Below are 23,673 nucleotides of genomic sequence, written 5' to 3'. Positions count from 1 at the left end.
CACACAGTGACACACACACACAGTGACACACACACACACACAGTGACACACACAGTGACACACACACACACACAGTGACACACACACAGTGACACACACATCGTGACACACACACAGGGTAGCCACCGCTCTGGGTTTTGCCCGCGTATCTCCGGGTTACGGGTTTACCTAGAAAACCTCCGGGTGGCGCCGTCTCGCGGCGTCTTGAGTCCCCCGCAACTCCTGTCAATATATTCACGCGGCTTCAGATGGCGCTGCGTTGCCATGTCAACGGGAATGCCACGTGACTTCACAGTGTCACTTGACGCCCATTGTCATGACATTGATGCACTACGTGACAACACAATGCGCGGCATTGCCATGACATGACGTCACGCCTCGGCACCATAAGGTGTGATGTCACGTAGCATCCCGTTGTCATGGCAACGCAGCGCCATGTGCTGCTGCGCGGCCATATTGACGGGCTGCCGGCGGACGCCGGGTACGAAGGTAAGCGCTTCAGCAGAAGCTGGCAACCCTGTGCATGGTTCATGAAAAGGTATCGCAACCTCTGCAGTGTCCTTCTCTCTGTCTGGGACCACATTACCTTTCCTCAGTCTTTCTCTAGCTACACGGACCAACGCCAAAAAAACAATGGCTTCACCTTCCTCTCTCTCATTGTTTTTGACAGAACATTTTAAAGCGAACAGAGGAAGGGTCAGAAAGTGAGCAAAATGCCACCAAAGCCCTAGCAGCTGTGACAAAGGTAACAGTGTTATCCCTTAATTCCCTCTTCCCATTCCCTCCTTCCCGTTATCCCCTTATTCCCTTCCCATTCCCTCCTTCCCGTTATCCCTTATTCCCCTTCCCATTCCCTCCTTCCCGTTATCCCTTATTCCTTCCCATTCCTCCTTCCGTTATCCCTTATTCCCTTCCCATTCCCTCCTTCCCGTTATCCCTTATTCCCTTCCCATTCCCTCCTTCCCGTTATCCCTTATTCCCTTCCCATTCCCTCCTTCCCGTTATCCCTTATTCCCTTCCCATTCCCTCCTTCCCGTTATCCCTTATTCCCTTCCCATTCCCTCCTTCCCGTTATCCCTTATTCCCTTCCATTCCCTCCTTCCCGTTATCCTTATTCCCTTCCCATTCCCTCCTTCCCGTTATCCCTTATTCCCTTCCCATTCCCTCCTTCCCGTTATCCCTTTCCCTTCCCATTCCCTCCTTCCCGTTATCCCTTATTCCCTTCCCATTCCCTCCTTCCGTTATCCTTATTCCCTTCCCATTCCCTCCTTCCCGTTATCCCTTATTCCCTTCCCATTCCCTCCTTCCCGTCCCTATTCCCTTCCCATTCCCTCCTTCCCGTTATCCCTTATTCCCTTCCCATTCCCTCCTTCCGTTATCCCTTATTCCCTTCCCATTCCCTCCTTCCCGTTATCCCTTATTCCCTTCCCATTCCCTCCTTCCCGTTATCCCTTATTCCCTTCCCATTCCCTCCTTCCCGTTATCCCTTATTCCCTTCCCATTCCCTCCTTCCCGTTATCCCTTATTCCCTTCCCATTCCCTCCTTCCCGTTATCCCTTATTCCCTTCCATTCCCTCCTTCCCGTTATCCCTTATTCCCTTCCCATTCCCTCCTTCCCGTTATCCCTTATTCCCTTCCCATTCCCTCCTTCCGTTATCCCTTATTCCCTTCCCATTCCCTCCTTCCGTTATCCCTTATTCCCTTCCATTCCCTCCTTCCCGTATCCTTATTCCCTTCCATTCCCTCCTTCCCTTATCCTTATTCCCTCCCATTCCTTCCCGTTATCCCTTATTCCCTTCCCATTCCCTCCTTCCCGTTATCCTTATTCCCTTCCCATTCCCTCCTTCCCGTTATCCCTTATTCCCTTCCCATTCCCTCCTTCCGTTATCCCTTATTCCCTTCCCATTCCCTCCTTCCCGTTATCCCTTATTCCCTTCCCATTCCCTCCTTCCCGTTATCCCTTATTCCCTTCCCATTCCCTCCTTCCCGTTATCCCTTATTCCCTTCCCATTCCCTCCTTCCCGTTATCCCTTATTCCCTTCCCATTCCCTCCTTCCCGTTATCCCTTATTCCCTTCCCATTCCCTCCTTCCCGTTATCCCTTATTCCCTTCCCATTCCTCCTTCCCGTTATCCCTTATTCCCTTCCCATTCCCTCCTTCCCGTTATCCCTTATTCCCTTCCCATTCCCTCCTTCCCGTTATCCCTTATTCCCTTCCCATTCCCTCCTTCCCGTTATCCCTTATTCCCTTCCCATTCCCTCCTTCCGTTATCCCTTATTCCCTTCCCATTCCCTCCTTCCCGTTATCCCTTATTCCCTTCCCATTCCCTCCTTCCCGTTATCCCTTATTCCCTTCCCATTCCTCCTTCCCGTTATCCCTTATTCCCTTCCCATTCCCTCCTTCCCGTTATCCCTTATTCCCTTCCATTCCCTCCTTCCCGTTATCCCTTATTCCCTTCCCATTCCTCCTTCCCGTTATCCCTTATTCCCTTCCCATTCCCTCCTTCCCGTTATCCCTTATTCCCCTTCCCATTCCCTCCTTCCCGTTATCCCTTATTCCCTTCCCATTCCCTCCTTCCCGTTATCCCTTATTCCCTTCCCATTCCCTCCTTCCCGTTATCCCTTATTCCCTTCCCATTCCCTCCTTCCCGTTATCCCTTATTCCCTTCCCATTCCCTCCTTCCCGTTATCCCTTATTCCCTTCCCATTCCCTCCTTCCCGTTATCCCTTATTCCCTTCCCATTCCTCCTTCCCGTTATCCCTTATTCCCCTTCCCATTCCCTCCTTCCCGTTATCCCTTATTCCCTTCCCGTTATCCCTCCTTCCCGTTATCCCTTATTCCCTCCTTCCCGTTATCCCTCCTTCCCGTTATCCCTTATTCCCTCCTTCCCGTTATCCCTCCTTCCCGTTATCCCTTATTCCCTCCTTCCCGTTATCCCTCCTTCCCGTTATCCCTTATTCCCTCCTTCCCGTTATCCCTCCTTCCCGTTATCCCTTATTCCCTCCTTCCCGTTATCCCTCCTTCCCGTTATCCCTTATTCCCTCCTTCCCGTTATCCCTCCTTCCCGTTATCCCTTATTCCCTCCTTCCCGTTATCCCTCCTTCCCGTTATCCCTTATTCCTCCTTCCCGTTATCCCTCCTTCCCGTTATCCCTTATTCCCTCCTTCCCGTTATCCCTCCTTCCCGTTATCCCTTATTCCCTCCTTCCCGTTATCCCTCCTTCCCGTTATCCCTTATTCCCTCCTTCCCGTTATCCCTCCTTCCCGTTATCCCTTATTCCCTCCTTCCCGTTATCCCTCCTTCCCGTTATCCCTTATTCCCTCCTTCCCGTTATCCCTCCTTCCCGTTATCCCTTATTCCCTCCTTCCCGTTATCCCTCCTTCCCGTTATCCCTTATTCCCTCCTTCCCGTTATCCCTCCTTCCCGTTATCCCTTATTCCCTCCTTCCCGTTATCCCTCCTTCCCGTTATCCCTTATTCCCTCCTTCCCGTTATCCCTCCTTCCCGTTATCCCTTATTCCCTCCTTCCCGTTATCCCTCCTTCCCGTTATCCCTTATTCCCTCCTTCCCGTTATCCCTCCTTCCCGTTATCCCTTATTCCCTCCTTCCCGTTATCCCTCCTTCCCGTTATCCCTTATTCCCTCCTTCCCGTTATCCCTCCTTCCCGTTATCCCTTATTCCCTCCTTCCCGTTATCCCTCCTTCCCGTTATCCCTTATTCCCTCCTTCCCGTTATCCCTCCTTCCCGTTATCCCTTATTCCCTCCTTCCCGTTATCCCTCCTTCCCGTTATCCCTTATTCCCTCCTTCCCGTTATCCCTCCTTCCCGTTATCCCTTATTCCCTCCTTCCCGTTATCCCTCCTTCCCGTTATCCCTTATTCCCTCCTTCCCGTTATCCCTCCTTCCCGTTATCCCTTATTCCCTCCTTCCCGTTATCCCTCCTTCCCGTTATCCCTTATTCCCTCCTTCCCGTTATCCCTCCTTCCCGTTATCCCTTATTCCCTCCTTCCCGTTATCCCTCCTTCCCGTTATCCCTTATTCCCTCCTTCCCGTTATCCCTCCTTCCCTTCCCATTCCCTCCTTCCCGTTATCCCTCCTTCCCTTCCCATTCCCTCCTTCCCGTTATCCCTCATTCCCTTCCCATTCCCTCCTTCCCGTTATCCCTCATTCCCTTCCCATTCCCTCCTTCCCGTTATCCCTCATTCCCTTCCCATTCCCTCCTTCCCGTTATCCCTCATTCCCTTCCCATTCCCTCCTTCCCGTTATCCCTCATTCCCTTCCCATTCCCTCCTTCCCGTTATCCCTCATTCCCTTCCCATTCCCTCCTTCCCGTTATCCCTCATTCCCTTCCCATTCCCTCCTTCCCGTTATCCCTCATTCCCTTCCCATTCCCTCCTTCCCGTTATCCCTCATTCCCTTCCCATTCCCTCCTTCCGTTATCCCTCATTCCCTTCCCATTCCCTCCTTCCCGTTATCCCTCATTCCCTTCCCATTCCCTCCTTCCCGTTATCCCTCATTCCCTTCCCATTCCCTCCTTCCCGTTATCCCTCATTCCCTTCCCATTCCCTCCTTCCCGTTATCCCTCATTCCCTTCCCATTCCCTCCTTCCCGTTATCCCTCATTCCCTTCCCATTCCCTCCTTCCCGTTATCCCTCATTCCCTTCCCATTCCCTCCTTCCCGTTATCCCTCATTCCCTTCCCATTCCCTCCTTCCCGTTATCCCTCATTCCCTTCCCATTCCCTCCTTCCCGTTATCCCTCATTCCCTTCCCATTCCCTCCTTCCCGTTATCCCTCATTCCCTTCCCATTCCCTCCTTCCCGTTATCCCTCATTCCCTTCCCATTCCCTCCTTCCCGTTATCCCTCATTCCCTTCCCATTCCCTCCTTCCCGTTATCCCTCATTCCCTTCCCATTCCCTCCTTCCCGTTATCCCTCATTCCCTTCCATTCCCTCCTTCCCGTTATCCCTCATTCCCTTCCCATTCCCTCCTTCCCGTTATCCCTCATTCCCTTCCCATTCCCTCCTTCCCGTTATCCCTCATTCCCTTCCCATTCCCTCCTTCCCGTTATCCCTCATTCCCTTCCCATTCCCTCCTTCCCGTTATCCCTCATTCCCTTCCCATTCCCTCCTTCCCGTTATCCCTCATTCCCTTCCCATTCCCTCCTTCCCGTTATCCCTCATTCCCTTCCCATTCCCTCCTTCCCGTTATCCCTCATTCCCTTCCCATTCCCTCCTTCCCGTTATCCCTCATTCCCTTCCCATTCCCTCCTTCCCGTTATCCCTCATTCCCTTCCCATTCCCTCCTTCCCGTTATCCCTCATTCCCTTCCCATTCCCTCCTTCCCGTTATCCCTCATTCCCTTCCCATTCCCTCCTTCCCGTTATCCCTCATTCCCTTCCCATTCCCTCCTTCCCGTTATCCCTCATTCCCTTCCCATTCCCTCCTTCCCGTTATCCCTCATTCCCTTCCCATTCCCTCCTTCCCGTTATCCCTCATTCCCTTCCCATTCCCTCCTTCCCGTTATCCCTCATTCCCTTCCCATTCCCTCCTTCCCGTTATCCCTCATTCCCTTCCCATTCCCTCCTTCCCGTTATCCCTCATTCCCTTCCCATTCCCTCCTTCCCGTTATCCCTCATTCCCTTCCCATTCCCTCCTTCCCGTTATCCCTCATTCCCTTCCCATTCCCTCCTTCCCGTTATCCCTCATTCCCTTCCCATTCCCTCCTTCCCGTTATCCCTCATTCCCTTCCCATTCCCTCCTTCCCGTTATCCCTCATTCCCTTCCCATTCCCTCCTTCCCGTTATCCCTCATTCCCTTCCCATTCCCTCCTTCCCGTTATCCCTCATTCCCTTCCCATTCCCTCCTTCCCGTTATCCCTCATTCCCTTCCCATTCCCTCCTTCCCGTTATCCCTCATTCCCTTCCCATTCCCTCCTTCCCGTTATCCCTCATTCCCTTCCCATTCCCTCCTTCCCGTTATCCCTCATTCCCTTCCCATTCCCTCCTTCCCGTTATCCCTCATTCCCTTCCCATTCCCTCCTTCCCGTTATCCCTCATTCCCTTCCCATTCCCTCCTTCCCGTTATCCCTCATTCCCTTCCCATTCCCTCCTTCCCGTTATCCCTCATTCCCTTCCCATTCCCTCCTTCCCGTTATCCCTCATTCCCTTCCCATTCCCTCCTTCCCGTTATCCCTCATTCCCTTCCCATTCCCTCCTTCCCGTTATCCCTCATTCCCTTCCCATTCCCTCCTTCCCGTTATCCCTCATTCCCTTCCCATTCCCTCCTTCCCGTTATCCCTCATTCCCTTCCCATTCCCTGCCTTCCCGTTATCCCTCATTCCCTTCCCATTCCCTGCTTCCCGTTATCCCTCATTCCCTTCCCATTCCCTGCTTCCCGTTATCCCTCATTCCCTTCCCATTCCCTGCTTTTCCCGTTATCCCTCATTCCCTTCCCATTCCCTGCTTCCCGTTATCCCTCAGTCCCTTCCCATTCCCTCCTTCCCGTTATCCCTCATTCCCTTCCCATTCCCTCCTTCCCGTTATCCCTCATTCCCTTCCCATTCCCTCCTTCCCGTTATCCCTCATTCCCTTCCCATTCCCTCCTTCCCGTTATCCCTTATTCCCTTCCGTTATCCCTTATTCCCTTCCCATTCCCTCCTTCCCGTTATCCCTTATTCCCTTCCCATTCCCTCCTTCCCGTTATCCCTTATTCCCTTCCCGTTATCCCTTATTCCCTTCCCATTCCCTCCTTCCCGTTATCCCTCATTCCCTTCCCATTCCCTCCTTCCCGTTATCCCTTATTCCCTTCCCGTTATCCCTTATTCCCTTCCCGTTATCCCTTATTCCCTTCCCATTCCCTCCTTCCCGTTATCCCTTCATTCCCTTCCCGTTATCCCTTATTCCCTTCCCGTTATCCCATTCCCTTCCCGTTATCCCTCATTCCCTTCCCATTCCCTCCTTCCCGTTATCCCTCATTCCCTTCCCATTCCCTCCTTCCCGTTATCCCTCATTCCCTTCCCATTCCCTCCTTCCCGTTATCCCTCATTCCCTTCCCATTCCCTCCTTCCCGTTATCCCTCATTCCCTTCCCATTCCCTCCTTCCCGTTATCCCTCATTCCCTTCCCATTCCCTCCTTCCCGTTATCCCTCATTCCCTTCCCATTCCCTCCTTCCCGTTATCCCTCATTCCCTTCCCATTCCCTCCTTCCCGTTATCCCTCATTCCCTTCCCATTCCCTCCTTCCCGTTATCCCTCATTCCCTTCCCATTCCCTCCTTCCCGTTATCCCTCATTCCCTTCCCATTCCCTCCTTCCCGTTATCCCTCATTCCCTTCCCATTCCCTCCTTCCCGTTATCCCTCATTCCCTTCCCATTCCCTCCTTCCCGTTATCCCTCATTCCCTTCCCATTCCCTCCTTCCCGTTATCCCTCATTCCCTTCCCATTCCCTCCTTCCCGTTATCCCTCATTCCCTTCCCATTCCCTCCTTCCCGTTATCCCTCATTCCCTTCCCATTCCCTCCTTCCCGTTATCCCTCATTCCCTTCCCATTCCCTCCTTCCCGTTATCCCTCATTCCCTTCCCATTCCCTCCTTCCCGTTATCCCTCATTCCCTTCCCATTCCCTCCTTCCCGTTATCCCTCATTCCCTTCCCATTCCCTCCTTCCCGTTATCCCTCATTCCCTTCCCATTCCCTCCTTCCCGTTATCCCTCATTCCCTTCCCATTCCCTCCTTCCCGTTATCCCTCATTCCCTTCCCATTCCCTCCTTCCCGTTATCCCTCATTCCCTTCCCATTCCCTCCTTCCCGTTATCCCTCATTCCCTTCCCATTCCCTCCTTCCCGTTATCCCTCATTCCCTTCCCATTCCCTCCTTCCCGTTATCCCTCATTCCCTTCCCATTCCCTCCTTCCCGTTATCCCTCATTCCCTTCCCATTCCCTCCTTCCCGTTATCCCTCATTCCCTTCCCATTCCCTCCTTCCCGTTATCCCTCATTCCCTTCCCATTCCCTCCTTCCCGTTATCCCTCATTCCCTTCCCATTCCCTCCTTCCCGTTATCCCTCATTCCCTTCCCATTCCCTCCTTCCCGTTATCCCTCATTCCCTTCCCATTCCCTCCTTCCCGTTATCCCTCATTCCCTTCCCATTCCCTCCTTCCCGTTATCCCTCATTCCCTTCCCATTCCCTCCTTCCCGTTATCCCTCATTCCCTTCCCATTCCCTCCTTCCCGTTATCCCTCATTCCCTTCCCATTCCCTCCTTCCCGTTATCCCTCATTCCCTTCCCATTCCCTCCTTCCCGTTATCCCTCATTCCCTTCCCATTCCCTCCTTCCCGTTATCCCTCATTCCCTTCCCATTCCCTCCTTCCCGTTATCCCTCATTCCCTTCCCATTCCCTCCTTCCCGTTATCCCTCATTCCCTTCCCATTCCCTCCTTCCCGTTATCCCTCATTCCCTTCCCATTCCCTCCTTCCCGTTATCCCTCATTCCCTTCCCATTCCCTCCTTCCCGTTATCCCTCATTCCCTTCCCATTCCCTCCTTCCCGTTATCCCTCATTCCCTTCCCATTCCCTCCTTCCCGTTATCCCTCATTCCCTTCCCATTCCCTCCTTCCCGTTATCCCTCATTCCCTTCCCATTCCCTCCTTCCCGTTATCCCTCATTCCCTTCCCATTCCCTCCTTCCCGTTATCCCTCATTCCCTTCCCATTCCCTCCTTCCCGTTATCCCTCATTCCCTTCCCATTCCCTCCTTCCCGTTATCCCTCATTCCCTTCCCATTCCCTCCTTCCCGTTATCCCTCATTCCCTTCCCATTCCCTCCTTCCCGTTATCCCTCATTCCCTTCCCATTCCCTCCTTCCCGTTATCCCTCATTCCCTTCCCATTCCCTCCTTCCCGTTATCCCTCATTCCCTTCCCATTCCCTCCTTCCCGTTATCCCTCATTCCCTTCCCATTCCCTCCTTCCCGTTATCCCTCATTCCCTTCCCATTCCCTCCTTCCCGTTATCCCTCATTCCCTTCCCATTCCCTCCTTCCCGTTATCCCTCATTCCCTTCCCATTCCCTCCTTCCCGTTATCCCTCATTCCCTTCCCATTCCCTCCTTCCCGTTATCCCTCATTCCCTTCCCATTCCCTCCTTCCCGTTATCCCTCATTCCCTTCCCATTCCCTCCTTCCCGTTATCCCTCATTCCCTTCCCATTCCCTCCTTCCCGTTATCCCTCATTCCCTTCCCATTCCCTCCTTCCCGTTATCCCTCATTCCCTTCCCATTCCCTCCTTCCCGTTATCCCTCATTCCCTTCCCATTCCCTCCTTCCCGTTATCCCTCATTCCCTTCCCATTCCCTCCTTCCCGTTATCCCTCATTCCCTTCCCATTCCCTCCTTCCCGTTATCCCTCATTCCCTTCCCATTCCCTCCTTCCCGTTATCCCTCATTCCCTTCCCATTCCCTCCTTCCCGTTATCCCTCATTCCCTTCCCATTCCCTCCTTCCCGTTATCCCTCATTCCCTTCCCATTCCCTCCTTCCCGTTATCCCTCATTCCCTTCCCATTCCCTCCTTCCCGTTATCCCTCATTCCCTTCCCATTCCCTCCTTCCCGTTATCCCTCATTCCCTTCCCATTCCCTCCTTCCCGTTATCCCTCATTCCCTTCCCATTCCCTCCTTCCCGTTATCCCTCATTCCCTTCCCATTCCCTCCTTCCCGTTATCCCTCATTCCCTTCCCATTCCCTCCTTCCCGTTATCCCTCATTCCCTTCCCATTCCCTCCTTCCCGTTATCCCTCATTCCCTTCCCATTCCCTCCTTCCCGTTATCCCTCATTCCCTTCCCATTCCCTCCTTCCCGTTATCCCTCATTCCCTTCCCATTCCCTCCTTCCCGTTATCCCTCATTCCCTTCCCATTCCCTCCTTCCCGTTATCCCTCATTCCCTTCCCATTCCCTCCTTCCCGTTATCCCTCATTCCCTTCCCATTCCCTCCTTCCCGTTATCCCTCATTCCCTTCCCATTCCCTCCTTCCCGTTATCCCTCATTCCCTTCCCATTCCCTCCTTCCCGTTATCCCTCATTCCCTTCCCATTCCCTCCTTCCCGTTATCCCTCATTCCCTTCCCATTCCCTCCTTCCCGTTATCCCTCATTCCCTTCCCATTCCCTCCTTCCCGTTATCCCTCATTCCCTTCCCATTCCCTCCTTCCCGTTATCCCTCATTCCCTTCCCATTCCCTCCTTCCCGTTATCCCTCATTCCCTTCCCATTCCCTCCTTCCCGTTATCCCTCATTCCCTTCCCATTCCCTCCTTCCCGTTATCCCTCATTCCCTTCCCATTCCCTCCTTCCCGTTATCCCTCATTCCCTTCCCATTCCCTCCTTCCCGTTATCCCTCATTCCCTTCCCATTCCCTCCTTCCCGTTATCCCTCATTCCCTTCCCATTCCCTCCTTCCCGTTATCCCTCATTCCCTTCCCATTCCCTCCTTCCCGTTATCCCTCATTCCCTTCCCATTCCCTCCTTCCCGTTATCCCTCATTCCCTTCCCATTCCCTCCTTCCCGTTATCCCTCATTCCCTTCCCATTCCCTCCTTCCCGTTATCCCTCATTCCCTTCCCATTCCCTCCTTCCCGTTATCCCTCATTCCCTTCCCATTCCCTCCTTCCCGTTATCCCTCATTCCCTTCCCATTCCCTCCTTCCCGTTATCCCTCATTCCCTTCCCATTCCCTCCTTCCCGTTATCCCTCATTCCCTTCCCATTCCCTCCTTCCCGTTATCCCTCATTCCCTTCCCATTCCCTCCTTCCCGTTATCCCTCATTCCCTTCCCATTCCCTCCTTCCCGTTATCCCTCATTCCCTTCCCATTCCCTCCTTCCCGTTATCCCTCATTCCCTTCCCATTCCCTCCTTCCCGTTATCCCTCATTCCCTTCCCATTCCCTCCTTCCCGTTATCCCTCATTCCCTTCCCATTCCCTCCTTCCCGTTATCCCTCATTCCCTTCCCATTCCCTCCTTCCCGTTATCCCTCATTCCCTTCCCATTCCCTCCTTCCCGATATCCCTCATTCCCTTCCCATTCCCTCCTTCCCGTTATCCCTCATTCCCTTCCCATTCCCTCCTTCCCGTTATCCCTCATTCCCTTCCCATTCCCTCCTTCCCGTTATCCCTCATTCCCTTCCCATTCCCTCCTTCCCGTTATCCCTCATTCCCTTCCCATTCCCTCCTTCCCGTTATCCCTCATTCCCTTCCCATTCCCTCCTTCCCGTTATCCCTCATTCCCTTCCCATTCCCTCCTTCCCGTTATCCCTCATTCCCTTCCCATTCCCTCCTTCCCGTTATCCCTCATTCCCTTCCCATTCCCTCCTTCCCGTTATCCCTCATTCCCTTCCCATTCCCTCCTTCCCGTTATCCCTCATTCCCTTCCCATTCCCTCCTTCCCGTTATCCCTCATTCCCTTCCCATTCCCTCCTTCCCGTTATCCCTCATTCCCTCCTTCCCGTTATCCCCTTCCCATTCCCTCCTTCCCGTTATCCCTTATTCTCTTCCCATTCCCTCCTTCCCGTTATCCCTTATTCCCTTCCCATTCCCTCCTTCCCGTTATCCCTTATTCCCTTCCCATTCCCTCCTTCCCGTGATCCCTTATTCCCTTCCCATTCCCTCCTTCCCGTTATCCCTTATTCCCTTCCCATTCCCTCCTTCCCGTTATCCCTTATTCCCTTCCCATTCCCTCCTTCCCGTGATCCCTTATTCCCTTCCCATTCCCTCCTTCCCGTTATCCCTTATTCCCTTCCCATTCCCTCCTTGTCTTTGTTGTGTGTTTGTCTGTGTGTTGTACATTGATTCACCGGCACCATTGACATTTGTGGCTTAGTTCATGTCGCTGCGGGGGGTTATATTCTCCTTGCTGGGGAGTGTTAGGTATTCTCTCATCCTGATACACAATTCTTACACCATACAATATTCATCAATTATTTGGTTAATATGACACTTTTTATGCAGTCGTTGGACATCTATTTAGTTTCTGCAAATGTGTTTGTGTTCTGGATAGTATTTGAGTATTCACCTTTCCCACACTATTTGGGTTTGGCTCAGTTTACATACTTTGGACCTTAGACCCATCAAGATACTGTGGATTTTTGCGCTGTAATTATTTATTTTGTGTGTGTGTATATATATGTACCGTGTGTGTGTGTGTGTATGTACCGTGTGTGTGTGTGTGTGTGTATGTACCGTGTGTGTGTGTGTATGTACCGTGTGTGTGTGTGTGTGTGTATATATAGCAACAAAGGCCCTGAGAGTGTGGGTCCGTGTCACATACATCCTCCCGCACTGAGCACACACCCAGGCTGCTCGCCTCTTTACTACTCTCTGTGTACAATCTCTCGCTCCCGACACCAGATCATCCAGGAGTGTAACCGCGAGGTCGGCCGCATGAAGCAGACGGAGGAGCTGATCCACATCGCCAAGAAGATCGCGTTCGACAAGATAAAGGTGAGGGAGGCCTGAGCCAATCAGAGCGCTCGGATCACGGTTATCTCGCTGGTGGGTGGAACTTTGCAGAATGGAGCAATCTGATTGGGTGGATGGGAGATTGTATAGGCTAAGAGAGCTGGACTTGACTGACAGCAGCCTGAGCGAATCAGAGCACTCGCTCCCTGAAAGTCCCCTTATTAGACGGGACTTTAAGGAAGTGAGTGCGCTGATTGGGCGGCTGGATCATCCCACGGCCCCAAAAGGCGGGGGACTGGTTGACTGACAGCAGTCTGAGCCAATCGGAGCAACTGCTCCCTGAATGTCCCTTTAGAGGGCAGGGACTGGTTGATTGACAGCAGACTCGGCCAATGGGGTCTCCCCAGGTTCCCTGGAAGGGGTTTGGGCTTCGCAGTAAGGAAGCGTTCTGATTGGTGGATTCCCCGCAGGCCGTCCCCATTATTTCTCAGGCGCGGTTCCTGGAGAAGCAGGGAGAGCTCAGCGAGGTGCAGCAGAAGGGGAGTCTGTTCGGCATCAAACCCAAACTCACTCCCGTATACTTCTTCCTGTTCAGCGACTTCCTGCTTATTACACTGAGGAAGAGGTATACAGTACAGCTCTCGCCTTCTCTCTCTCCCCCCGCCCTTCTCTTTCTCCCCCAATCATCCCTCTCCCCCAATCATCCCTCTCCCAATCATCCCTCTCCCCTGTCCTCTATCCCTCTCCCGTCCTTCTCTCCCTCTCCCGTCCTTCTCTCCCTCTCCCGTCCTTCTCTCCCTCTCCCGTCCTCTCCCTCTCCCGTCCTTCTCTCCCTTTCCCGTCCTTCTCTCCTTCTCCCTCTCCCGTCCTTCTCTCTCCTCCCGTCCTTCTCTTTCTCCCCCAATCATCCCTCTCCCCCAATCATCCCTCTCTCCCAATCATCCCTCTCCCCTGTCCTCTATCCCTCTCCCGTCCTTCTCTCCTTCTCCCTCTCCCGTCCTTCTCTCTCCTCCCGTCCTTCTCTTTCTCCCCCAATCATCCCTCTCCCCCAATCATCCCTCTCTCCCAATCATCCCTCTCCCCTGTCCTCTATCCCTCTCCCGTCCTTCTCTCCCTCTCCCATCCTTCTCTCCCTCTCCCGTCCTTCTCTCCTTCTCCCTCTCCCGTCCTTCTCTCCTTCTCCCTCTCCCGTCCTCTCCCGTCCTCTCCCGTCCTTCTCTCCTTCTCCCTCTCCCGTCCTTCTCTCCTTCTCCCGTCCTTCTCTCCTTCTCCCTCTCCCGTCCTTCTCTCCCTCTCCCGTCCTTCTCTCCTTCTCCCTCTCCCGTCCTCTCCCGTCCTTCTCTCCTTCTCCCTCCTCTCCCTCTCCCGTCCTTCTCTCCTTCTCCCTCTCCCGTCCTTCTCTCCTTCTCCCTCTCCCGTCCTTCTCTCCCTCTCCCGTCCTTCTCTCCTTCTCCCTCTCCCGTCCTTCTCTCCTTCTCCCTCTCCCGTCCTTCTCTCCCTCTCCCGTCCTTCTCTCCCTCTCCCGTCCTTCTCTCCTTCTCCCTCTCCCGTCCTTCTCTCCTTCTCCCTCTCCCGTCCTTCTCTCCTTCTCCCTCTCCCGTCCTTCTCTCCTTCTCCCTCTCCCGTCATTCTCTCCCTCTCCCGTCATTCTCTCCCTCTCCCCCCGTCATTCTCTCCCTCTCCCCCCGTCATTCTCTCCCTCTCCCCCCGTCATTCTCTCCCTCTCCCCCCGTCATTCTCTCCCTCTCCCCCCGTCATTCTCTCCCTCTCCCCCCGTCATTCTCTCCCTCTCCCCCCGTCATTCTCTCCCTCTCCCCCCGTCATTCTCTCCCTCTCCCCCCGTCATTCTCTCCCTCTCCCCCCGTCATTCTCTCCCTCTCCCCCCGTCATTCTCTCCCTCTCCCCCCGTCATTCTCTCCCTCTCCCCCCGTCATTCTCTCCCTCTCCCCCCGTCATTCTCTCCCTCTCCCCCCGTCATTCTCTCCCTCTCCCCCGTCATTCTCTCCCTCTCCCCCCGTCATTCTCTCCCTCTCCCCCCGTCATTCTCTCCCTCTCCCCCCGTCATTCTCTCCCTCTCCCCCCGTCATTCTCTCCCTCTCCCCCCGTCATTCTCTCCCTCTCCCCCCGTCATTCTCTCCCTCTCCCCCCGTCCTTCTCTCCCTCTCCCCCCGTCCTTCTCTCCCTCTCCCCCCGTCCTTCTCTCCCTCTCCCCCCGTCATTCTCTCCCTCTCCCCCCGTCATTCTCTCCCTCTCCCCCCGTCATTCTCTCCCTCTCCCCCCGTCATTCTCTCCCTCTCCCCCCGTCATTCTCTCCCTCTCCCCCCGTCATTCTCTCCCTCTCCCCCCGTCATTCTCTCCCTCTCCCCCCGTCATTCTCTCCCTCTCCCCCCGTCATTCTCTCCCTCTCCCCCCGTCATTCTCTCCCTCTCCCCCCGTCATTCTCTCCCTCTCCCCCCGTCATTCTCTCCCTCTCCCCCCGTCATTCTCTCCCTCTCCCCCCGTCATTCTCTCCCTCTCCCCCCGTCATTCTCTCCCTCTCCCCCCGTCATTCTCTCCCTCTCCCCCCGTCATTCTCTCCCTCTCCCCCCGTCATTCTCTCCCTCTCCCCCCGTCATTCTCTCCCTCTCCCCCCGTCATTCTCTCCCTCTCCCCCCGTCATTCTCTCCCTCTCCCCCCGTCATTCTCTCCCTCTCCCCCCGTCCTCCTCTCCCCCCTGTCCTTCTCTCTCCCCCCGTCCTTCTCTCCCTCTCCCCCCTGTCCGTCTCTCCCTCTCCCCCCGTCCTTCTCTCCCTCTCCCCCCGTCCTCCTCTCTCCCCCCGTCCTTCTCTCCCTCTCCCCCCTGTCCGTCTCTCCCTCTCCCCCCCCGTCCTTCTCTCTCCCTCTTCCCCCCGTCCCTTTCTCCCTCCCCCACACCTGTCCCTTTGTCCCCCCCCCCCCCTTACATTTTCTCTCCCTTTAGCTCAGACAGACACCTGGTTATAGATTACGCTCATCGCTCTCTAGTTCAACTCCAGTCCTATCCCAGCATGGAGAACAGCTTCTTCCTCACCCTACTGGAGAATCACCAGGGCAAGTCCTGTGACCGTCTCTTTAAGGCCCCAACACAGTGAGTGTGACACAGGGTGACACAGACAGAAGGGAGCTATGAGCCTGTCCCTCCCCCCCGCAGGGTGACACAGACAGAAGGGAGCTATGAGTCTGTCCCTCCCCCCGCAGGGTGACACAGTGGCACAGACAGAAGGGAGCTATGAGCCTGTCCCTTCCCCCACAGGGTGACACAGACAGAAGGGAGCTATGAGCCTGTCCCTCCCCCCGCAGGGTGACACGGTGACACAGACAGAAGGGAGCTATGAGCCTCCCCCTCCCCCCGCAGGGTGACACAGTGACACAGACAGAAGGGAGCTATGAGCCTGTCCCTCCCCCCGCAGGGTGACAGTGACACAGACAGAAGGGAGCTATGAGTCTGTCCCTCCCCCGCAGGGTGACACAGTGACACAGACAGAAGGGAGCTATGAGCCTGTCCCTCCCCCCGCAGGGTGACACAGTGACACTTGTCCTCTAGGTCTGACCTGCATCGTTGGGTGGCAGCTTTCCCTAGTCACACAGCGGATGACCTCTCTGGCACTGACACTATATATGAGGATTGGGGTGAGTGTGAGCTGTGATCACATATGTATGTATCTATATGTATCAAAGACCCCCCCTGCGCTTGCAGAGCCCCCTCCCTGCGTGTGTGTTTGTCTGTGTGTCTGTGTGTGTGTGTCTGTCTGTGTGTGTGTGTGTGTGTGTGTGTTTGTCTGTCAGTGTGTGTGTGTGTGTGTCTGTGTGTGTGTTTGTCTGTCAGTGTGTGTGTGTGTGTGTCAGTGTGTGTGTGTGTGTGTGTGTTTGTCTGTCAGTGTGTGTGTCTGTGTGTGTGTGTCTGTGTGTGTCTGTCAGTGTGTGTGTGTGTGTGTGTGTTTGTCTGTCAGTGTGTGTGTGGTTACGGTCCCTCTTGCCCCCTCAGACTGCCCCCAGGTGCAGTGTGTGGATATGTGTCTGTGTTTGTCTGTCAGTGTGTGTGTGGTTACGGTCCCTCTTGCCCCCTCAGACTGCCCCCAGGTGCAGTGTGTGGATATGTGTCTGTGTTTGTCTGTCAGTGTGTGTGTGGTTACGGTCCCTCTTGCCCCCTCAGACTGCCCCCAGGTGCAGTGTGTGTGTGGTTACGGTCCCTCTTGCCCCCTCAGACTGCCCCCAGGTGCAGTGTGTGGATATGTATCTGTGTGTCTGTCAGTGTGTGTGTGTCTGTCAGTGTGTGTGTGTGTGTGTGTGTCTGTGTGTGTGTTTGTCTGTCAGTGTGTGTGTGGTTACGGTCCCTCTTGCCCCCTCAGACTGCCCCCAGGTGCAGTGTGTGTGTGGTTACGGTCCCTCTTGCCCCCTCAGACTGCCCCCAGGTGCAGTGTGTGTGTGGTTACGGTCCCTCTTGCCCCCTCAGACTGCCCCCAGGTGCAGTGTGTGGATATGTATACCCCGGCACAGACTGATGAGCTCAGCTTGGAACCTGCCGACATCATCAACGTGCTGCGGAAAACCTCTGAGGGTGAGCGCAGGGGTAAATCCTGCTCTGAGGAGCTGACACTCTAATATACAGGGGGTACAGTATATATAGAGAGGAGGGGTCTCTAACCCTGCAGAGCTGACCCTCTCATTTCTCCTATCAGGTTGGTATGAAGGAATCCGGTTGTCGGATGGGGGGAAGGGATGGTTCCCCTCTCGTTATGTGCAAGAGATCACTAACGAACATGTGAGGAGGAGAAACCTACGTGAGCGTCACCGAGTACTGCAGGCGGCCCGTCAGATTCAGCTCCACCAGCCCGGGGAGCCGAGGAAGAAGGCAAGCTCAGCCTGAGCGAGCAGGAAGCGCGCAGGAAGAAGGCAAGCTCAGCCTGAGCGAGCAGGAAGCGCGCAGGAAGAACGCTAGCTCAGCCTGAGCGAGCAGGAAGAAGGCAAGCTCAGCCTGAGCGAGCAGGAAGCGCGCAGGAAGGCTAACTCAGCCTGAGCGAGCAGGAAGAACGCTAGCTCAGCCTGAGCGAGCAGGAAGCGCGCAGGAAGAACGCTAGCTCAGCCTGAGCGAGCAGGAATCGGGCAGGAAGGCTAACTCAGCCTGAGCGAGCAGGAAGCGTGCAGTAAGAACGCTAGCTCAGCCTGAGCGAGCAGGAAGAAGGCAAGCTCAGCCTGAGCGAGCAGGAAGCACGCAGGAAGAAGGCAAGCTCAGCCTGAGCGAGCAGGAAGCACGCAGGAAGAAGGCAAGCTCAGCCTGAGTGAGCAGGAAGCGCGCAGGAAGAAGGCAAGCTCAGCCTGAGCGAGCAGGAAGCACGCAGGAAGAAGGCAAGCTCAGCCTGAGCGAGCAGGAAGCACGCAGGAAGAAGGCAAGCTCAGCCTGAGTGAGCAGGAAGCGCGCAGGAAGAAGGCAAGCTCAGCCTGAGCGAGCAGGAAGCACGCAGGAAGAAGGCAAGCGCAGCCTGAGCGAGCAGGAAGCGCGCAGGAAGAAGGCAAGCGCAGCCTGAGCGCGCAGGAAGCACACAGGAAGCGCGCAGGACTGGCAGCATGAAGTCAGCCAATGTTATAAAGTGACAGTTGTGTAATGTATATATACTCCGTGTATAGATAATGTATATACTCCGTGTATAGATAATGTATATACTCCGTGTATAGATAATGTATATACTCCGTGTATAGATAATGTATATACTCCGTGTATAGATAATGTATATACTCCGTGTATAGATAATGTATATACTCCGTGTATAGATAATGTATATACTCCGTGTATAGATAATGTATATACTCCGTGTATAGATAATGTATATACTCCGTGTATAGATAATGTATATACTCCGTGTATAGATAATGTATATACTCCGTGTATAGATAATGTATATACTCCGTGTATAGATAATGTATATACTCCGTGTATAGATAATGTATATACTCCGTGTATAGATAATGTATATACTCCGTGTATAGATAATGTATATACTCCGTGTATAGATAATGTATATACTCCGTGTATAGATAATGTATATACTCCGTGTATAGATAATGTATATACTCCGTGTATAGATAATGTATATACTCCGTGTATAGATAATGTATATACTCCGTGTATAGAGTCTTGTTATTTTGTTTTATGGGAAAGTCTCCCCTCTAGATAGTGTCCGTAGCCATGATACCACAGAAGCTCCCACGCGCCCCCTGTGGGAACCTATGTGCTATAGGGGCTGCCCTATCAGTCGAGCTGGGAGCCATTGGGAGCGGCCCGGCTGAGAATTCTCCATGTTGTCCCTTTATTTGAAGCCCTCTCTACAGAACCTGGATATTGATCCCGAGGGAAGGAATTTGATGGCTAAGCACATACCCCACCTACCCCACCTACCCCAGCACCGGGCTGCTACAGAGCAGCTACGCAGGGTATGACATCGGGGGGATATGTCCGTTCCTGAGCGTAAGGGTAACCCGAGATGGGGCCCTAAGATGACAAAGCTGCTCTGAAGACGGCCACTTCAGGGGACAGTAACACGCCTCAGTACGTCCCTAATGTATAAGGGTGCCGAGGGAAGAAGCAAATAGTACAAGGTGTGTGTGTGTGTGTGTGTGTGTGTGTGTTAATGTGAATCGCGTGAGGAGCATTGTCAACAGCAGTTAATAAAGTTCCTAGCAGCCATTATTATTATTATTATTATTATTATTAACATGTCTACATTGTGCTTCTTATATAGAGTTAGTTATATAGTGTGTGTTATATAGTCAGTGTTATACAGAGTTAATCTACATAAGAGACCTACAATTGTACACATTTCATGGGGATTGAGCGAGAAATATATAAGATTTGTTTTTCATCAAAGGGGCCTTTTTTAGACACACGCGCACGCACACGCACACGCACACGCACACGCACACACACAAGCAATATTTTGATGTGAAGTGAAAATGCCATTTCTTAGGACAGTTTATAATAGAGAAATATTTTATTAAACATTATAAAAAGAGTATACACGATTGTTATTCTCCTGTACACAGAGAATGGTACTCGGCGTAGCAAATAATTTAAAGCACTTTATACAAAAGGCAGCTCAGCTTTAAATGTTATTTGATGTTCAGTACAAACCCCCTAACCCCACACTGGAAAGATGCAAAAATATTTCCCCTATTAGAAACCCCCTTAACACCCCTGCACCCCACTTCAAACTCCCCTTTATTTTCCCTTTTCCCCCGAATCCCAAACTTCATTGTCAGACCCTCCAGCGGTTTCCAACCCCACAGAAAATTATCCACGGAAACCATTTCCTCCGGGCATCTTAAATATGGCCGCCGTTACCATTTCTATTAAGCCTCCTTATAAACGCTGACACTACATGGGAGGCTGCAGACCCCTCCTCGGGGCTCACCCCTTAACGAGAGTGTTCTGGGGATTTTTCAGGGTTAGGATTTGAGGTCTGGACTAGAAACCCTATTAATACAGGGAGACAGGAGGGTGTAGGGCTGAGCACGGCCACTGGCGGGGCAGATCCTATACAAGGTGCGAAGTACGATTGTGGAACTCTTAAATACCACACGAAACGTACATTGTAGGGGGTTTCCATGAAATATTTTCTCCCCATTAAAAAAGGAATAAGATACACAGTAATAAAAGTGAAAAAATAAAATTACTTTGTGTATTTATTCTTTAAACCCCTAACCATCTAATAAAAATGTAAAAAAGACAATTAAGAACATTTGCTAAATCAATGCAGCCCCTAAATGTGCTGAACATTTTTGTTGGTTTCTGCAAGATTTTTCCTTTTTCTGCAGCTTTCAACGTAAACAAAATGAGTCGCCTTTCGCTAAAAGTGCGAATTTTTCCAAAGGCTGCTGTGAAAACGCAGACAATTTGGGGATTTTGATCGGAATTTTAAAATTCAGCCACTTTTTGTTTTAGGTTGAAAATAAATTTAAAAAATTCGCTCAACCAGGAAATTGTATTTGTGGGAAGTTTTCACCTTCTGCGCAATCTTCTTAATCACTATTTTGTTCCAGTGCAAAATGGCGGAGATTTGGAGGGAAGGGACTGAGGGCGAGGGGAAGGGACTGAGGGCGAGGGGAAGGGACCGAGGGCGAGGGGAAGGGACCGAGGGCGAGGGGAAGGGACCGAGGGCGAGGGGAAGGGACCGAGGGCGAGGGGAAGGGACCGAGGGCGAGGGGAAGGGACCGAGGGCGAGGGGAAGGGACCGAGGGCGAGGGGAAGGGACCGAGGGCGAGGGGAAGGGACCGAGGGCGAGGGGAAGGGACCGAGGGCGAGGGGAAGGGGCTGAGGGCGAGGGGCTGAGGGGAAGGGACCGAGGGCGAGGGGAAGGGACCGAGGGCGAGGGGAAGGGACCGAGGGCGAGGGGAAGGGACCGAGGGCGAGGGGAAGGGACCGAGGGCGAGGGGAAGGGGCCGAGGGGAAGGGGGCGAGGGGAAGGGGCCGAGGGCGAGGGGAAGGGGCCGAGGGCGAGGGGAAGGGGCCGAGGGCGAGGGGAAGGGACCGAGGGCGAGGGGAAGGGACCGAGGGCGAGGGGAAGGGGCCGAGGGCGAGGGGAAGGGGCCGAGGGCGAGGGGAAGGGGCTGAGGGCGAGGGGCTGAGGGCGAGGGGAAGGGGCTGAGGGCGAGGGGTAGGGACTGAGGGCGAGGGGAAGGGACTGAGGGCGAGGGGAAGGGGCTGAGGGCGAGGGACCGAGGGGAAGGGACCGAGGGCGAGGGGAAGGGACCGAGGGCGAGGGGAAGGGACCGAGGGCGAGGGGAAGGGACCGAGGGCGAGGGGAAGGGACCGAGGGCGAGGGGAAGGGACCGAGGGCGAGGGGAAGGAACTGAGGGCAAAGCGACAATTTGAGATCACTTTTGGATTGAAAAATGTGATTGTGTCAGTGATCCAATGCAATAAAGTGATATTTTGTGTTAGCCGGCTAACATAGTTTGTGTGTGGAGGGAAAGGCAGGAGTGAGGAGAGAAAGGGCAGGAGTGAGGAGAGAAAGGGCAGGAGTGAGGAGGGAAATGCAGGAGTGAGGAGAGAAGGGCAGGAGTGAGGAGGGAAATGCAGGAGTGAGGAGAGAGGGCCGGAGTGAGGAGAGAGGGCCGGAGTGAGGAGAGAGGGCCGGAGTGAGGAGAGACGGGCCGGAGTGAGGAGAGACGGGCCGGAGTGAGGAGAGAAAGGGCCGGAGTGAGGAGAGAAAGGGCCGGAGTGAGGAGAGAAAGGGCCGGAGTGAGGAGAGAAAGGGCCGGAGTGAGGAGAGAAAGGGCAGGAGTGAGGAGAGAAGGGCAGGAGTGAGGAGAGACGGGCCGGAGTGAGGAGAGACGGGCCGGAGTGAGGAGAGAAAGGGCCGGAGTGAGGAGAGAAAGGGCCGGAGTGAGGAGAGAAAGGGCCGGAGTGAGGAGAGAAAGGGCAGGAGTGAGGAGAGAAAGGGCAGGAGTGAGGAGAGAAAGGGCAGGAGTGAGGAGAGAAGGGCAGGAGTGAGGAGAGAAGGGCCGGAGTGAGGAGAGAAGGGCCGGAGTGAGGAGGGAAGGGCCGGAGTGAGGAGAGAAGGGCCGGAGTGAGGAGAGAAAGGGCCGGAGTGAGGAGAGAAGGGCCGGAGTGAGGAGGGAAAGGGCCGGAGTGAGGAGGGAAGGGCCGGAGTGAGGAGAGAAAGGGCCGGAGTGAGGAGAGAAGGGCCGGAGTGAGGAGGGAAGGGCCGGAGTGAGGAGAGATGGGCCGGAGTGAGGAGAGAAGGGCCGGAGTGAGGAGAGAAAGGGCAGGAGTGAGGAGGGAAATGCAGGAGTGAGGAGAGAAGGGCAGGAGTGAGGAGGGAAATGCAGGAGTGAGGAGAGAGGGCCGGAGTGAGGAGAGAGGGCCGGAGTGAGGAGAGAGGGCCGGAGTGAGGAGAGACGGGCCGGAGTGAGGAGAGACGGGCCGGAGTGAGGAGAGAAAGGGCCGGAGTGAGGAGAGAAAGGGCCGGAGTGAGGAGAGAAAGGGCAGGAGTGAGGAGAGAAAGGGCAGGAGTGAGGAGGGAAATGCAGGAGTGAGGAGAGAAGGGCAGGAGTGAGGAGGGAAATGCAGGAGTGAGGAGAGAGGGCCGGAGTGAGGAGAGAGGGCCGGAGTGAGGAGAGAGGGCCGGAGTGAGGAGAGACGGGCCGGAGTGAGGAGAGACGGGCCGGAGTGAGGAGAGAAAGGGCCGGAGTGAGGAGAGAAAGGGCCGGAGTGAGGAGAGAAAGGGCAGGAGTGAGGAGAGAAGGGCAGGAGTGAGGAGAGACGGGCCGGAGTGAGGAGAGACGGGCCGGAGTGAGGAGAGAAAGGGCCGGAGTGAGGAGAGAAAGGGCCGGAGTGAGGAGAGAAAGGGCCGGAGTGAGGAGAGAAAGGGCAGGAGTGAGGAGAGAAAGGGCAGGAGTGAGGAGAGAAAGGGCAGGAGTGAGGAGAGAAGGGCAGGAGTGAGGAGAGAAGGGCCGGAGTGAGGAGAGAAGGGCCGGAGTGAGGAGGGAAGGGCCGGAGTGAGGAGAGAAGGGCCGGAGTGAGGAGAGAAAGGGCCGGAGTGAGGAGAGAAGGGCCGGAGTGAGGAGGGAAAGGGCCGGAGTGAGGAGGGAAGGGCCGGAGTGAGGAGAGAAAGGGCCGGAGTGAGGAGAGAAGGGCCGGAGTGAGGAGGGAAGGGCCGGAGTGAGGAGAGATGGGCCGGAGTGAGGAGAGAAGGGCAGGAGTGAGGAGAGAAATGCAGGAGTGAGGAGAGAAGGGCAGGAGTGAGGAGAGAAGAGCAGGAGTGAGGAGAGAAAGGGCAGGAGTGAGGAGAGAAAGGGCAGGAGTGAGGAGAGAAAGGGCAGGAGTGAGGAGAGAAAGGGCAGGAGTGAGGAGAGAAAGGGCAGGAGTGAGGAGAGAGACGGGCCGGAGTGAGGAGAGACGGGCCGGAGTGAGGAGGGAAGGGCCGGAGTGAGGAGGGAAGGGCCGGAGTGAGGAGAGAAGGGCCGGAGTGAGGAGAGAGGGCCGGAGTGAGGAGAGACGGGCCGGAGTGAGGAGAGAAAGGGCCGGAGTGAGGAGAGAAAGGGCCGGAGTGAGGAGAGAAAGGGCCGGAGTGAGGAGAGAAAGGGCAGGAGTGAGGAGAGAAGGGCAGGAGTGAGGAGAGACGGGCCGGAGTGAGGAGAGACGGGCCGGAGTGAGGAGAGAAAGGGCCGGAGTGAGGAGAGAAAGGGCCGGAGTGAGGAGAGAAAGGGCCGGAGTGAGGAGAGAAAGGGCCGGAGTGAGGAGA

At 54.6% G+C, this 23,673-nt stretch overlaps 1 protein-coding gene across 1 annotated transcript; it reads left to right on the top strand.

Moving 5' to 3' along the window:
• Window positions 1-435: 435 nt before the first annotated feature.
• Window positions 436-19,988, top strand: LOC142483887 (rho guanine nucleotide exchange factor 15-like). Its single transcript, XM_075583817.1, has 8 exons — window positions 436-489; window positions 671-745; window positions 12,365-12,457; window positions 12,886-13,040; window positions 15,375-15,521; window positions 15,978-16,063; window positions 16,887-16,991; window positions 17,113-19,988. The coding sequence occupies exons 1-8, from the start codon at window positions 436-438 to the stop codon at window positions 17,298-17,300; spliced, it is 903 nt and encodes a 300-aa protein (XP_075439932.1). The 3' UTR covers window positions 17,301-19,988.
• Window positions 19,989-23,673: the final 3,685 nt, after the last annotated feature.

Source organism: Ascaphus truei, unplaced genomic scaffold (genome assembly GCF_040206685.1).
Source record: "Ascaphus truei isolate aAscTru1 unplaced genomic scaffold, aAscTru1.hap1 HAP1_SCAFFOLD_385, whole genome shotgun sequence".
Classification (NCBI taxonomy): domain Eukaryota; kingdom Metazoa; phylum Chordata; class Amphibia; order Anura; family Ascaphidae; genus Ascaphus; species Ascaphus truei.
The sequence above is the reverse complement of the archived record's forward strand: the minus strand, read 5'-3'. Positions and strand labels throughout refer to the sequence as shown.